The following is a 15204-nucleotide window of genomic DNA, read 5'->3' on the forward strand; positions in this document are numbered from 1 at the left end:
AAGGAGGGGGACCCACACACCCAAGGAGACAAGCACTCAGGTCCTGAGGTTGTCAGTGAACACAGAAGAGGCCACGTACAGATCATCAACAAGGAAAAGTACAGATGGTGTACCAGATAGGTTGTCCAAAACTGGGTGCCGGGAAAGGAGAGTCTGAATGCAAAAGAATGAAACTGGACCCGTATCTCACACCATACACAAAACCAACTCAAAATGGGTGAAAGACTTGAACATAAGACCTGAAACCATAAAACTCCTGGAAGAAGACTTAGGCGGTAAGCTCCTTTAACAAGTCTTGGGCATGATTTTTTGGACCTGACACCAAAATCAGAGGCAAGAAAAGCAAAAATAAATGGGACTACATGAAACTAAAAAGCTTCTGCACAGCAAAGGAAACCATCAACAAAATGAAAAGGCAACCTACCAAACGGGTTCACCCAATAATAGACCTGTAAATAAAATGTATGATTCCATATACCAAGGTGGTCTCAACCATAAGGAAAACTTCTATGGCCCCGCCATGATCTTAGGGCTCTAGCCACCTGGGTGGGAACAGGAGGGGCATTTTCTGAGACTGGGAAACACCACCTGCCATTACCAGCTAGAGAAGCTTTTCACCTTCTTTGAAAGCATGGACGAAACGCAGGAGAGAGTCAGCTTTCCACTACATCACCAGCAAAAGTGCAGGGACTTCAAAGGGGGTGTAATTTCAATCCATGGTGGAAGGGAGACACTTTATTACAAGGCTGAAATAGCACCACCTTAATGAACTGTGTAATTCAAACTAACAGCAGTCAACCTAGTTCTAGATATGTTATCTGGTTTAACTTCATAATAGAAAAAAAAATGCAGTTCTTTTAGTTCTACCAGCAGAGTTTGCCTCATTGCTACGAATTCTTTGCAATACCTGGTCCCCAGACCAATTAGAGGTCGGTCACCATGGGATGGTTTGAGAGTTCGGAGAACACCTTTTCTAAGTAGTTGACACAGTCTCCTTCCAAATCTAACGATAGGGTAATGGAACCCCCAGGTCAAGCTCCGACCCTGTGAAGGTGCAGATGTCAGACATCACACAACTCAAATTCCAGGCTTTTCCAAGTCTTCAGCCCCCCCCCAAAAAAAAAGAAGAAAAGAATGTAAAAACCTACCGAGTCAGCAAGCGTAACCGCATCCAGCTCGACCTTGCCCAGGTGTCCGCAGAATACGGAGCTGACGAGGCTGATGAGAAAGATGAGCAGCTGCGCGAGGAACTGGGGTGAGGAAAGCGAAGGACAGCGCATTACACCGACCCTCCCGCCCGAGACAGCGCGGGACGGCACTGGTCCACCGGCCGGACCGCGGGGGACGGGGGGGGCCGCGGGGAGAGGGACCACGGGATGAGGGACCGCGGGGGACGGGGGGGACCGCAGGGAGAGGGACCGCGGGGAGGGCGGCAAGGGGCCGCGCACTCACCACTGGGCCCGCGAGCGCCTCCAGCTCCGCCATCTCGCGCCCCACGTCGGGCGGCAGCGCGCCCCGCAGAGGCCGCAGGCATTTGCGCCAGCCGGGGGTCCCGGGCCTCTGGGCGCCGTCGCGGGCGGACGAGGGGCTCTCGGCAGCGGGCGGCACAGGGGCAGCGGGGGTCTCCATGCCATCGCGGGAGGCGCTCGGCGGCGGGCGCGCCCGCTTCGGGAGTGCGCGGGAGGCGGCGGGGGCGGTGGGCCGGGGAAGGTAGGGGCTGGGTGGGCGGGGCGGCGGGCGGTGGCGGGATTGGCGGTGGGGAGGCCCCGACCCGCCCCCTACCGCCGCCGACCCGGCCCCCGCCTTCCGTGGCCCACGGGACTCAGGGGAGGGGCGGCCTTGGTGGGGGGGCGCGGAAGGGGCAGGTGGGAACAGTGCAGGGGGGCCGAGTTAGCCTTCGCTGGTTTCCGGGTGATGTCTCCCCCCAGACTGGGTCAAAGAATTTACTCCCCGGGGTGTTGCGCTCCCAGCCGCCCGCAATTTGCAGCGGGTAGGACGAGCCCCCGTGCCCGGTGGGGAGGGAACGAAAAGCCGGGACGGGGGCTTTGCTGGGGCTCCACCGCGAGGGCCACCTCGGGTGCAGCCTTCGTCTTGGTCCCTGGAAGGTGACCCTCCACTTAACTGACCCAAGAGGAATGAAGCGCTGAGGGTGGAGATGCCTTAGGGAATACCTCCACCTCCCCGCGCCGAAATCTGCCCTGGGGTGTTTTTCACTCAAAGGAGCTACCTTTTCTCATTTTTTCCATTATCTGTTCGCCACGCCTAGCAGTTTGTATCCACCCCAGAACGCAGCGTGCTTAGTAGGTAGGAAGGCTTGCTAAGCTAACAGCTGGAGCTAGCCCGGCAAGGCGGCAGGCAAGAATGACCCCTTAATCCAAGGCCGCTGTTGACTCGCCCTCCCACCCGCTAAGAGGAGTTAGCAGTTATTGGATTTTCACAGCTTCAAAGACTTTCCCAATAATTGCCAAGGCCAAGGAGAAGAGCGCATTCATTAAAACCTCATCTTTTTGAGATGGGGCCGCACAAAACCTTCTGGATATACCGCGTCTCTGCCACTAAAAGCCTGCAGCTTTTTTAAGACGAGGACAGGCCCAAACAAGACGAACAGGGCCTGCCCAGGACCCCATCCTCCCCTCTCCTAGAACACTCTTTTCATTTTTGTTGCCTTCCAACTTTATCAACCCTTCCTTCTATCAGAATAGGAAAGGGTCTGATTTTTCCCTCCAGTTTGCCTGGATTAGCTCTTCAAAGCCTGTATTTCTCTCTATGGGATGCCCACCACCCAGAAACAAAGTGCTGGTGCTTCATGCCTCCCTGCGCCTGCCAACATGTCAATCCAAACCCGTGTTAAGAGAGGCCCTTGACAGGAAGCATGCTAATTGATGCCACCTGACTCCTTTCTTCTTGGTAATCTGTCTTCTCCCCTTTTAAGTTTGTTAAGCATGCCTATTACCCTTGGTACCAAATGAATATTAACAAATGTCGTTTCCCGCTGAATAATAATCTAAGGGAAGATACATTGTAAAATGTATTTTAAATAATTCACATAGTAAGAATCCTTAAGTCCTTGGTGTATGGGTTTGTATCTAAAAAAAAACAGTAAGCAGAAGAAATATACAAAGCCATACATCGATGCATCTGGTACACAGTGGTCTTCGGTTGACATGGTGGTGGATGTAATCTTCCTGACGTTGTTTTGGACTAGCACGTACTTTTTCCCTTCCTTCCTTTTCTTCATCAGAAAATATATCTTGGAACTCTCAGTTCTTGACCTCCATGGGCCCAGCTGAATAACGTTAACTGAAAACGAACTGCCACGTTTAGGCCAATGAATTTTTGTTGGTAAGGTCAGAAGCATCCCTTGGCCTACTCTCTCTCTCCCTCCCTCCCTCCCTCCCTCCCTCCCTCCCTCTCTCCCTCTCTCCCTCTCTCTCTCTCTCTCTCTCTCTCCCTCTCCCTCTCCCTCTCCCTCCCTCTCTCTCTCTCTCTCTCTCTCTGTCTCGCCACATCACTGAATTCTGATATAGACTCTCACTAAAATCCCCACCAGCAAGATGACAATGACCCCAAAAAGCAGAAGCCCTTGCCACAGCACCAGCTGTCTCCCAGACAATTTCCACGCGGACCTTGGATGAATCTCAAGATCCTTTTCCTGGCATGTCTGCTGATCCGACTGAATCTCCTCTTTTTTTTTTTTTTTTTTTTTTTTTTTTGCGATACGCGGGTCTCTCACTGTTGTGGCCTCTCTCGCTGCGGAGCACAGGCTCCGGACGCACAGGCCCAACGGCCATGGCTCACAGGCCCAGCCGCTCCGCGGCATGTGGGATCTTCCCGGACCGGGGCACGAACCCGTGTCCCCTGCATCGGCAGGCGGACTCCCAACCACTGCGCCACCAGGGAAGCCCCTCCTCTTTTTTTTCAACATCTCTTATCCACATTGCTCCATGGTTTCCAGGGCCTGCTGGAGATGAAGAGGAACTCAGTGCCTTAAAAGGGTGTTTTTCTTCTGTATAAAAGGAGATGCGTGTATGCACTACTAGCTGGGAGAATGGTAATTCAAGAAGCAGTTGCTACCATGGAGATAAAAGGAAATCCTATGTCAGGTTCTGTCCACTCACCCACAGACACGGACTGGATCCCGCTGCGGTCAGCTGGGGTCCTCAGGGGCTCTGCCCCACCAAGTAATGCAACAAATAAGGTAGCTCTTTAGGTTAAGAGTCTTCGGGGAAATGTTCAAGGGGCCAGCACTCATCGAATTAGCATCTCAGAAAGAGAATAAGGCCAGTGGAGGAGAAAGATGACCTGAGAGATGATTCAAGGCCACTCACAGCACTGGGGAGAGGTGCGCGTCTTCCCACCAGAGGGCCTGCTAAGTACCAGGCAGGATAGTGACCCAGACCTAGATTTAGTCTCAGGATGCCTCAGAAGAGTAACAATAAGGAAAATACCTGAAATGCTTGCATCAGTACTGAATTGATCACCTGCAGCTTTTAATGATCTGTAGCAGTGTGTCCGTGTCTGCAATTAAAGCAAACAAACTTCGGGGGCTTCCCTGGTGGCGCAGTGGTTGGAAATCCACCTGCCAATGTAAGGGACACAGGTTCGAGCCCTGGCCCAGGAAGATCCCACATGGCGGCGGAGCAACTAAGCCCATGCGCCACAACTACTGAGCCTGCGCTCTAGAGCTCGCGTGCCACAACTACAGAGCCCACGTGCCACACTACTGAAGCCCAAGTGCCTAGAGCCTGTGCTCCACAACAAGAGAAGCCACCACAATGAGAAGCCCACGCACTGCAACGAAGAGTAGCCCCCACTCGCCATAACTAGAGAAAGCCCACGCATAGCAACAAAGACCCAACGCAGCCAAAAATAAAAACTAAGAAAAAAGCAAACAGACTTCAACTGTTTACCTGAAATCAGGTGTTCCTTATCATTTGTTTATGAGACATTATTGCCCTATTTAAGTGGGAGCTCAGTGCAGCAAATCTAGTTGTGAACACCTAGACAGGCCTGTCCCCAGAGCAGGGGCAGCTGTGTCATACCTGGGCCAAGTGGGTCCTGGGAGAGAGCAGCAGTCCTGTCCTGGACCACATTTCGTTTCAAATTGGCATGTACCTGAGCCTAGAAAATGAGACAAGTCAATCCACAGGCTTCACCACAGTGCTCATCAAACACTTGCTTAATTCCCCAGTGGAGCCATTTTCTTTAACTGATGGGTAACATGGGAGCCTCTCTAGTTAACAAGTACAGGATCATCTTTTGTAACGATTGACGTGGGGTCAGTGGGTGGGGAAGGTTGGATGGAAAAAAGATGATGGCATGTCGGGGACTGGGATCCTGTAGAATTCTCCCTTCCTCGTCCTTTGCCTCTTTTCTCCATCACCTATCTGACGCCCTACACTGACCCTAGGAAGTTTACAGACAAAGATGCCCACAGGTATCTTAATGAAACACTGGGAGACATAAAAACAGGATAAATATCAGGATAAATGTGATGGCATTCCACCTTTCTCTCCAGGTCTAAAGCTTGTCCTGAAATTGGCTTTTCAGGAACAGAGGCGGAAGTTTAGCATAGGACCCAGGCAAGAAAAGAGACCCCTGTTTTTCTATCTGATGAATAAACAAAGGGGAATAAAGCCAGGGTCACCAGCCCTTCACATCTGAATTAAGTCCAGTTAAAACAATGACATATACTCAATATTTTGTATAAGGGAAAAGAATCTGAAAAAGAATACACACACACACACACCCCATATATATATATATATATATACACACACACATATATGGTGTGTGTGTGTGTGTGTGTATATATATGTGTATAACTAAATCACTGTGCTGTACACCTGAAACTAACACAACATTGTAAATCAACTATAATAAAATAAAACAACAATGACAAAAAAGTAGCATTTATAATAAAAGAGAAAAGAACCTTCCAAAATAAGGGAGAGAGAGGTAAAACTGGATCTGTGTGTTTTTCAGGAGAGGACAGCAACGAGCGTAGTTACCTGCTGACAGGCTTTTTTCCAATTTAGCCGGGCAATAAAGCCTAGAAAACACACAGCCTGAGAGACAGCACAGATGATGATCCCTAACCACAGACCTGGAAGTGGAAATATTTAATAGAGGTTAATTCAGTGGAAAAACAGCCGCCCTGGGGTGTGTTTCTCCTAAGTACTTCTGAGAATCTGTTTTCATGGCTGAGGTGGAGCCCATGGTGAGCCAGAAACCTCCACCCTGCTCTCCCTGTTAGTTTCCAGAAGGTTCCAGGAAGCCCAGAAACCCCTGAGGCCACCTTCCAGGTTTCTGGATCTCAGAACAAACATTCAGAGGCTATTTTTGGCCATAACATTTGGCTTTAAGAAAACTGCCAGGGCTTCCCTGGTGGCGCAGTGGTTGAGAATCTGCCTGCTAATGCAGGGGACACGGGTTCGAGCCCTGGTATGGGAAGATCCCACATACCACGGAGCAACTAGGCCCGTGAGCCACAACTACTGAGCCTGCGTGTCTGGAGCCTGTGCTCCGCAACAAGAGAAGCCGCGATAGTGAGAGGCCCACGCACCGCGATGAAGAGTGGTCCCCACTTGCCACACTAGAGAAAGCCCTCGAACAGAAATTAAGACCCAGCACAGCCAAAAATTAATTAATTAATTAATTAATTTTAAAAAAAGAAAGAAAACTGCCAATTATAAGGAAATACTCAAAGACAAACTATTGATACTTGCTAACAGTACTTCCAAACTACTATGCCCCATTTTACTCACCAAAGGGGACTGCAGATGTTGGGAGTCCCCTGGCGGTCCAGGGGACTCGGCAGTCTTTCACTGCCAAAGGCCTGGGTTCAATCCCTGGTCGGAGAACTAAGATCCCACGAGCCGCATGGCACGTCCCCCCCACCCCCGAAAAATGCACGTGTCGCCAGCCCTGTAAAGGACTGATGCTCCCTCCCTCGGAACTTCATGCAAGACCTGACTTGCTCTGACTTCAGTAGATCCCAGGGCAGGATTATCCCCAGAGAGGTGACTACACAGGAGTGGCTGAGTGGGAGTGGAGGATGGGAGAAGCCTCGCCGGTCTCAAAGTACCGTAAAAACTCCGCCCCATTAACCCGCACAGGACCCAGAGGGAGACCCCAGGTGACGAGAGTTCTTTTGGCCAAGAGTGAACCCACAGCAGAATCAGAAACTCCAAGCTGGGAGAGCCTGAATATACACGTGAACAGTGGTCACAGTGCTCAGACTATATACAAAAATAGAACTCTGACCCACAATCTAAAGCAACCTGCCCAGAAAGCCAACCCCTTACCTATAATAAACAACCCAGGAGCCAGCCTATGTCAGACTCATGAGAGGCCAGATCCCTATCTCCAGGGATAATCCAAGAAGCTAAATAATAACTTCTGCAACAATTGACCCAAAATGTCCAAGCCTCCATCAGTAACTGACAGCTTCCCTAATTTTTGTCCCTGTTTCCAAGTCAGGACCAGCCAGAGAAAGGCAGACATGGCCCCTGACCAAGCACACAGGACACCCCACTTCCAGTCAGCCGGCCTCCAGCACCCCCAGGCCAGCAGCCTCCGGCAGGGCAGCACTGAGCCTCCCCTCTGTCCCGCCATGAATCCTTCCTTCTCCTCAACCCACCTTGGAGTCTCTGACAGATTCCAGTGCTAGTGGCTGACACACACCCCCAACACACACACACATACACACACACACACACACACACACAGCTGGGCATGAAGAGCCTCTGCTGGTCCCCTTTGGTTGGTCTGCATTTTTGTTCACACCTTCTAGTTCCTTCCTCCACACCAGCCAAACTCAGTTGGAAGCCAGAGGGCAAGGGTCACAGTGACCGGTGCATAGAGGCATCACATGGGAAGGTCATACACTGGGTCAGACACAGAGGGGGCTGTGAACGTTGACGTCACAAATGGGAGACCCAGGAGAGATGTCACGTTAGGACGGGGTCAGGGACAACAGGTCACACCTGTGACATATGGAAGTCACCCACGGGGTCACGCAGGGGCCTCCAGAGGAGCCCTCATCTGCTCCACCTGTCCCCACACAAGCCACCGCCAGGGGCCTCCCATCCCAGAGCCTAGACACAGATGTCAGAAGTTTTGTTCTAGAAACGTCTTCTCTGCCTGTGCCCCTCAGGTGCCCGGGTCCCTTAGTCCCTGAGGCTTTTTACCGTCTGCACTTCCCGCCTGCCCAACACCCTGTCATTCAAAACTGTCCACGCCCAAGTGTCCTTGGGAAGGTCTTCCTGTGTCCTACAGCATCCACCCGGGTGAATAACTTTTTTTGGATGAGACAGTACATTCACTTTGTGGCAAAAAATCAAAACATCATAAAAATGCGTGTGAAGCATTTGGTTCCCACCTTTGCCCGCTCTGACCTTGTTCCTTCTAACTAGTTGCTGGTGTCTCTTATAAAAACTACCAGTTTTCCATACATTACTTTCGTATTTCACCATCTGACTGATGTCTTTTGCTTTCAGTAATGTTTCAGCCGTTTTCGGTCCTTCAGCTATGCAGTCACATCTTCTGTAAATAATGACAGTAGTTTTCTCTGCTCCTTTGCAATGTTTATACTGTTTTTTTTTAAAAAATTAATTTATTTATTTATTTTTGGCTGTGTTGGGTCCTCGTTTCTGTGCGAGGGCTTTCTCTAGTTGTGGCAAGCCGGAGCCACTCTTAATTGCAGTGTGTGGGCCTCTCACTGTCGTGGCCTCTCGTTAAGGAGCACAGGCTCCAGACGTGCAGGCTCAGTAGTTGTGGCTCGCGGGCCCAGTTGCTCTGCGGCATGTGGCATCTTCCCAGACCAGGGCTCAAACCCGCGTTCCCTGCACTGGCAGGGAGATTCTCAACCACTGCACCACCGGGGAAGCCCTATACTTTTTTTAAATTGTCTAAGTGTATGCTTGCTTTTGTCTTTGACCTAGGAAGTTACTTAGAACTGTTTTCTTTTTTTTTTTCTGGCTGAGCCACGCTGCTTGTGGAATCTTAGTTCCCCGAACCAGGGGCCACTGGCAGTGACAGTACCAAGTCCTAACTACTGGACCACCAGGGAACTCCCAGAAGTGTTTTTAAATACCCTAATTTTGGTAAGCTTTTTCTGACTGATTGCTAGCTTCATCGTAATTGGCTCAGAGAAAGTGACCTGAGTAATATATACGCTTTGAAATTTGTTGAGATTTAGTTTATAATCTAGAAGGTGATCACATTTTTATAAAATGTTCCGTGTGGCTCAAGAACGTTGCTCTCTAATTATTGTATGCAGAGTTCTGTGTCCATTTGATCAACATTGTTAATTTTATTATTCAAAATTTTATATCTTTTTTTGAATTTTATTTTATTTATTTTTTTATACAGCAGGTTCTTATCATTTATCTATTTTATACATATTAGTGTATACATGTCAATTCCAATCTCCCAATTCATCCCACCACCACACCACCCCCCCGCCACTTTCCCTGCTTGGTGTCCATACATTTGTTCTCTACACCTGTGTCTATATTTCTGCCCTGCAAACAGGTTCACCTGTACCATTTTTCTAGGTTCCACATTTATGCATTAATATACGATATTTGTTTTTCTCTTTCTTTCTTCACTCTGTATGACAGTCTCTAGATCCATCCACGTCTCTACAAACGACCCAATTTCTTTCACTTTTATGGCTGAGTAATATTCCATCGTATATGTACCATATCTTCTTTATCCATTTGTCTGTCAATGGGCATTTAGGTTGCTTCCATGACCTGACTATTGTAAATAGAGCTGCAATGAACATTGGGGGTGCATGTGTCTTTTTGAATTATGGTTTTCTTTGGGTATAGGCCCAGTAGTGGGATTGCTGGGTCGTATGGTAGTTCTATTTTTAGTTTTTTAAGGAACCTCCATACTGTTCTCCATAGTGGCTGTATCAAATTACATTCCCACCAACAGTGCAAGAGGGTTCCCTTTTCTCCACACCCTCTCCAGCATTTGTTTGTAGATTTTCTGATGGTGCCCATTCTAACCAGTATGAGGTGATACCTCATTGTAGTTTTGATTTGCATTTCTCTAATAACTAGTGATGTTGAGCAGATTTTCATGTCCTTCTTGGCCATCTGTATGTCTTCTTTGGAGAAATGTCCATTTAGGTCTTCTCCCCAGTTTTGGGTTTTTTTTTTGCGGTACACGGGCCTCTCACTGTTGTGGCCTCTCCCGTTGCGGAGCACAGGCTCCGGACGCGCAGGCTCAGCGGCCACGGCTCACGGGCCCAACCACAGCACGGCATGTGGGATCTTCCCGGACCGGGGCACAAACCCGTGTCCCGTGTATCGGCAGGCGGACTCTCAACCACTGCGCCACCAGGGAAGCCCTTCTGCCCATTTTTTGATTGGGTTGTTTATTTTTTTTAATATTGAGCTGCATGAGCTGTTTATATACTTTGGAGATTAATCCTTTGTCCACTGATTTGTTTGTAAATATTTTCTCCCATTCTGAGGGTTGCCTTTTCGTCTTGATTGTAGTTTCCTTTGCTTTGCAAAAGCTTTTAAGTTTCATTAGGTCCCATTTGTTTATTTTTGTTTTTCTTTCCATTACTCTAGGAGGTGGATCAAAAAAGATCTTGCTGTGATTTATGTCAAAGAGTGTTCTTCCTATGTTTTCCTCTAAGAGTTTTATAGTGTCCGGTCTTACATTTAGGTCTCGAATCCATTTTTAGTTTATTTTTGTGTATGGTGTTAGGGAGGGTTCTAATTTCATTCTTTTACATGTAGCTGTCCAGTTTTCCCAGCACCACTTACTGAAGAGACTGTCTTTTCTCCACTGTATATTCTTGCCTCCTCCATCATAGATTAGTTGACCATAGGTGCGTGGGCTTATCTCTGGGCTTTCTATGCTGTTCCACTGATCTATATTTCTGTTTTTATGCCAGTACCATACTGCCTTGATTACTATAGGTTTGTAGTATAGTCTGAAGTCAGGGAGTCTGATTCCTCCAGCTCCATTTTTTTCCCTTAAGGCTGCCTTGGCTATTCGGGGTCTTTTGTTTCTCCATACAAATTTTAAGATTTTTTGTTCTAGTTCTGTAAAAAATGCCACTGGTAATTTGATAGGGATTGCATTGAATCTGTAGATTGCTTTCGGCTGTATAGTCATTTTCACAATATTGATTCTTCCAATCCAAGAACATGGTATATCTCTCCATCTCTTTGTGTCATCCTTGATTTCTTTCATCAGGGTCTTACAGTTTTCTGAGTACAGGTCTTTTACCTCCTTAAGTAGGTTTATTCCTAGGTATTTTATTCTTTTTGTTGCAATGGCGAATGGGATTGTTTCCTTAATTTCTCTTTCTGATCTTTCGTTGTTAGTGTATAGGAATGCAAGAGGTTTCTGTGCATTGATTTTCTATCCTGCAACCTTACCAAATTCATTGATTAGCTCTAGTAGTTTTCTGGTGGCATCTTTAGGATTCTCTATGTATAGTATCATGTCATCTGCAAACAGTGACAGTTTTACTTCTTCTTTTCCAATTTGTATTCCTTTTATTTCTTTTTCTTCTCTGATTACCATGGCTAGGACTTCCAAAACTATGTTGAATAATAGTGGTGAGAGTGGACATCCTTGTCTTGTTCCTGATCTTAGAGGAAATGCTTTTAGTTTTTCACCATTGAGAATGATGTTTGCTGTGGGTTTGTCGTATATGGCCTTTATTATGTTGAGGTAGATTCCCTCTATGCCCACTTTCTGGAGAGTTTTTATCATAAATGGGTGTTGAATTTTGTCAAAAGCTTTTTCTGCATCTATTGAGATGATCATATGGTTTTCATTCTTCAATTTGTTAATATGGTGTGTCACATTGATTGATTTGCATATATTGAAGAATCCTTGCATCCCTGGGATGAATCTCACTTGATCATGGTGTATGATCCTTTTAATGTGTTGCTGGATTCTGTTTGCTAGTATTTTGTTGAGGATTTTTGCATCTATATTCATCAGGGATATTGGTCTGTAATTTTCTTTTTTTGTAGTATATTTGTCTGTTTTGGTATCAAGGTGATGATGGCCTCATAGAATGAGTTTGGGAGTGTTCCTTCCTCTGCAATTTTTTTGGAAGAGATTGAGAAGGATGGATGTTAGCTCTTCTCTAAATGTTTGATACAATTCACCTGTGAAGTCATCTGGTCCTGGACTTTTGTTTGTTGGAAGATTTTTAATTACAGTTTCAATTTCCTTACTTGTGATTTGTCTGTTCATATTTTCTATTTCTTCCTGGTTCAGTCTTGGAAGTTTATACCTTTCTAAGAATTTGTCCATTTCTTCCAGGTTGTCCATTTTATTGGCATAGAGTTGCTTGTAGTAGTCTCTTATGATGCTTTGTATTTCTGCGGTATCCATTGTAACTTCTTTTTCATTTCTAATTTTATTGATTTGAGTCCTCTCCCTCTTTTTCTTTATGAGACTGGCTAAAGTTTTATCAAGTTTGTTTATCTTCTCACAGAACCAGCTTTTAGTTTTATTGATCTTTGCTATTGTTTTCTTTGTTTCTATTTCATTTATTTCTGCTCTGATCTTTATGATTTCTCTCCTTCTGCTAACTTTGGGTTTTGTTTGTTCTTTCTCTAGTTCCTTTAGGTGTAAGGTTAGATTGTTTATTTGAGATGTTTCCTCTTTCTTGAGGTAGGCTTGTATTGCTATAAACTTCCCTCTTAGAACTGCATCCCATAGGTTTTGGATCATCGTGTTTTCATTGTAATTTGTCTCTAGGTATTTTTTGATTTCTTCAGTGATCTCTTGGTTATTTAGTAATGAATTGTTTAGCCTCCATGTGTTTGTGTTTTTTACGTTTTTTTCCCTGTAATTGATTTCTAATCTCATAGCGTTGTGGTCGGAAAAAATGCTTGATATGATTTCAATTTTCTTAAATTTACCGAGGCTTGATTTGTGACTCAAGATGTGATCTATCCTGGAGAATGTTCCATGTGCACTTGAGAAGAAAGTGTAATCTGTTGGTTTTGGATGGAACATCCTATAAACATCAATTAAATCTATCTGGTCTATTGTGTCATTTAAAGCTTGTGTTTCCTTATTCATTTTCTGTCTGGATGATCTGTCCATTGGTGTAAGTGAGGTGTTAAAGTCCCCACTGTTACTGTGCTACTGTCGATTTCCTCTTTTATAGCTGTTAGCAGTTGCCTTATGTATTGAGGTGCTCCTGTGTTGGGTACATATATAATTGTTATACCTTTTTCTTGGATTGATCCCTTGATCATTATGTAGTGTCCTTCCTTGTCTCTTGTAACATTCTTTATTTTAAAGTCTATTTTATCTGATATGAGTATTGCTACTCCAGCTTTCTTTTGATTTCCACTTGCATGCAATATCTTTTTCCATCCTCTCACTTTGTCTGTATGTGTCCTAGGTCTGAAATGGGTCTCTTGCAGACAGCATATATATGGGTCTTGTTTTTGTATCCATTCAGCGAGCCTGTGTCTTTTGGTTGGAGAATTTAATCCATTCATGTTTAAGGTAATTATCCATATGTATGTTTCTATTACCATTTTCTTAATTGTTATGGGTTTGTTTTTGTAGGTTCTTTTCTTCTCTTGTGTTTCCCACTTAGAGAAGTTCCCTTAGCATTTATTGTAGAGCTGGTTTGGTGGTGCTGAATTCTCTTAGCTTTTCCTTGTCTGTAAAGCTTTTGATTTCTGCATCAACTCTGAATGAGATCCTCGTCAGGTAGAGTAATCTTGGTTGTAGGTTCTTCCCTTTCACCACTTTCAATATATCATGCCACTCCCTTCTGGCTTGTAGAGTTTCTGCTGAGAAATCAGCTGTTAACCTTATGGGAACTCCCTTGTATGTTATTTGTCATTTTTCCCTTGTTGCTTTCAATAATTTTTCTTTGTCCTTAATTTCTGTCAATTTGATTACTATGTGTCTCGGCATGTTTCTCCTTGGGTTTATCCTGCCTGGGACTCTCTGAACTTCCTGGACTTGGGTGGCTATTTCCTTTCCCATATTAGGGAAGTTTTCTACTATAATCTCTTCAAATATTTTCTTGGGTCCTTTCTCTCTCTCTTCTCCTTCTGGGACCACTGTAATGCGAATGTTGTTGTGTTTAATGTTGTCCCAGAGGTCTCTTAGGCTATCTTCATTTCTTTTCATTCTTTTTTCTTTATTTTGTTCCGTGGCAGTGAATTCCATCATTCTGTCTTCCAGGTCACTTATCTGTTCTTCTGCCTCAGTTATTCTGCTATTGATTCCTTCTAGTGTATTTTTCATTTCAGTTATTGTATTGTTCATCTCTGTTTGTTTTTTAATTCTTCTAGGTGTTTGTTCTTTAATTCTTCTAGGTCTTTGTTAAACTTTTCTTGCATCTTCTTGATCTTTGCCTCCATTCTTTTTCCGAGGTCCTAGATCATCTTCACTAACCTTATTCTGAATTCTTTTTCTGCAAGGTTGCCTATCTCCACTGCATTTAGTTGTTTTTCTGGGGCTTTATCTTGTTCCTTCATCTGGTACAAAGTCCTCTGCCTTTCCATTTTGTTTATCTGTGAATGTGGTTTTCCTTCCACAGGCTGCAGAATTGTAGTTCTTCTTGCTTCTGCTGTCTGCCCTCTGGTGGATGAAGCTATCTAAGAGGCTTGTGCCAGCTTCCTGATGGGAGGCACTGGTGGTGGGTAGAGCTTGGTGTTGCTCTGGTGGGCAGAGCTCAGTAAAACTTTAATCTGCTTGTCTGCTGATGGGTGGGGCTGGGTTCCCTCCCTGTTCGTTGTTTGGCCTGAGGCGACCCAGCACTGGAGTCTACCCGGCTCTTTGGTGGGGCTAATGGCGGACTCTGGGAGGGCTCACTCCAAGGAGTACTTCCCAGAACTTCTGCTGCCAGTGTCCTTGTCCCCACGGTGAGCCACAGCCACCTCCCCCCGCCTCTGCAGGAAACCCTCCAACACTAGCAGGTAGGTCTGGTTCAGTCTCCCCTGGGGTCACAACTCCTTCCCCTGGGTCCTGATGCGCACACTACTTTGTGTGTGCCCTCCAAGAGTGGAGTCTCTGTTTCCCCCAATCCTGTCAAAGTCCTGCAGTCAAATCCTGCTAGCCTTCAAAGTCTGATTCTCTAGGAATTCCTCCTCCTGTGGCCAGACCCCCAGGTTGGGAAGCCTGACATGTGGCTCAGAACCTTCACTCCAGTGGGTGGTCTTCTGTGGTATATGT

The 15204-nt window shown here is 46.1% G+C and overlaps 2 protein-coding genes across 2 annotated transcripts in view; both read right to left on the reverse strand.

The window, feature by feature from the left end:
• Window positions 1-3138, reverse strand: part of LOC308607032 (multidrug and toxin extrusion protein 2-like) — a gene marked incomplete at its 5' end in the record, with an annotated part of 49184 nt that extends 46046 nt beyond the window's left edge. The window contains 4 exon segments of the mRNA XM_081218626.1: window positions 1149-1250; window positions 1453-1838; window positions 1948-2121; window positions 3129-3138. Of these exon segments, the coding sequence (XP_081074752.1) occupies window positions 1149-1250; window positions 1453-1838; window positions 1948-2121; window positions 3129-3138 (672 nt within the window).
• Window positions 3139-3508: 370 nt separating this feature from the next.
• On the reverse strand, window positions 3509-7106 carry LOC308607033 (multidrug and toxin extrusion protein 1-like; the record flags this gene model as incomplete). The annotated part of the gene is made up of 3 exons (XM_081218627.1): window positions 3509-3886; window positions 6012-6106; window positions 7088-7106. 3 exons carry the CDS (start codon window positions 7104-7106, stop codon window positions 3509-3511), a joined length of 492 nt encoding a protein of 163 aa, XP_081074753.1.
• Window positions 7107-15204: the final 8098 nt, after the last annotated feature.

This window comes from Mesoplodon bidens (genome assembly GCF_964165515.1).
Source record: "Mesoplodon bidens genome assembly, chromosome: 19".
Taxonomy (NCBI): domain Eukaryota; kingdom Metazoa; phylum Chordata; class Mammalia; order Artiodactyla; family Ziphiidae; genus Mesoplodon; species Mesoplodon bidens.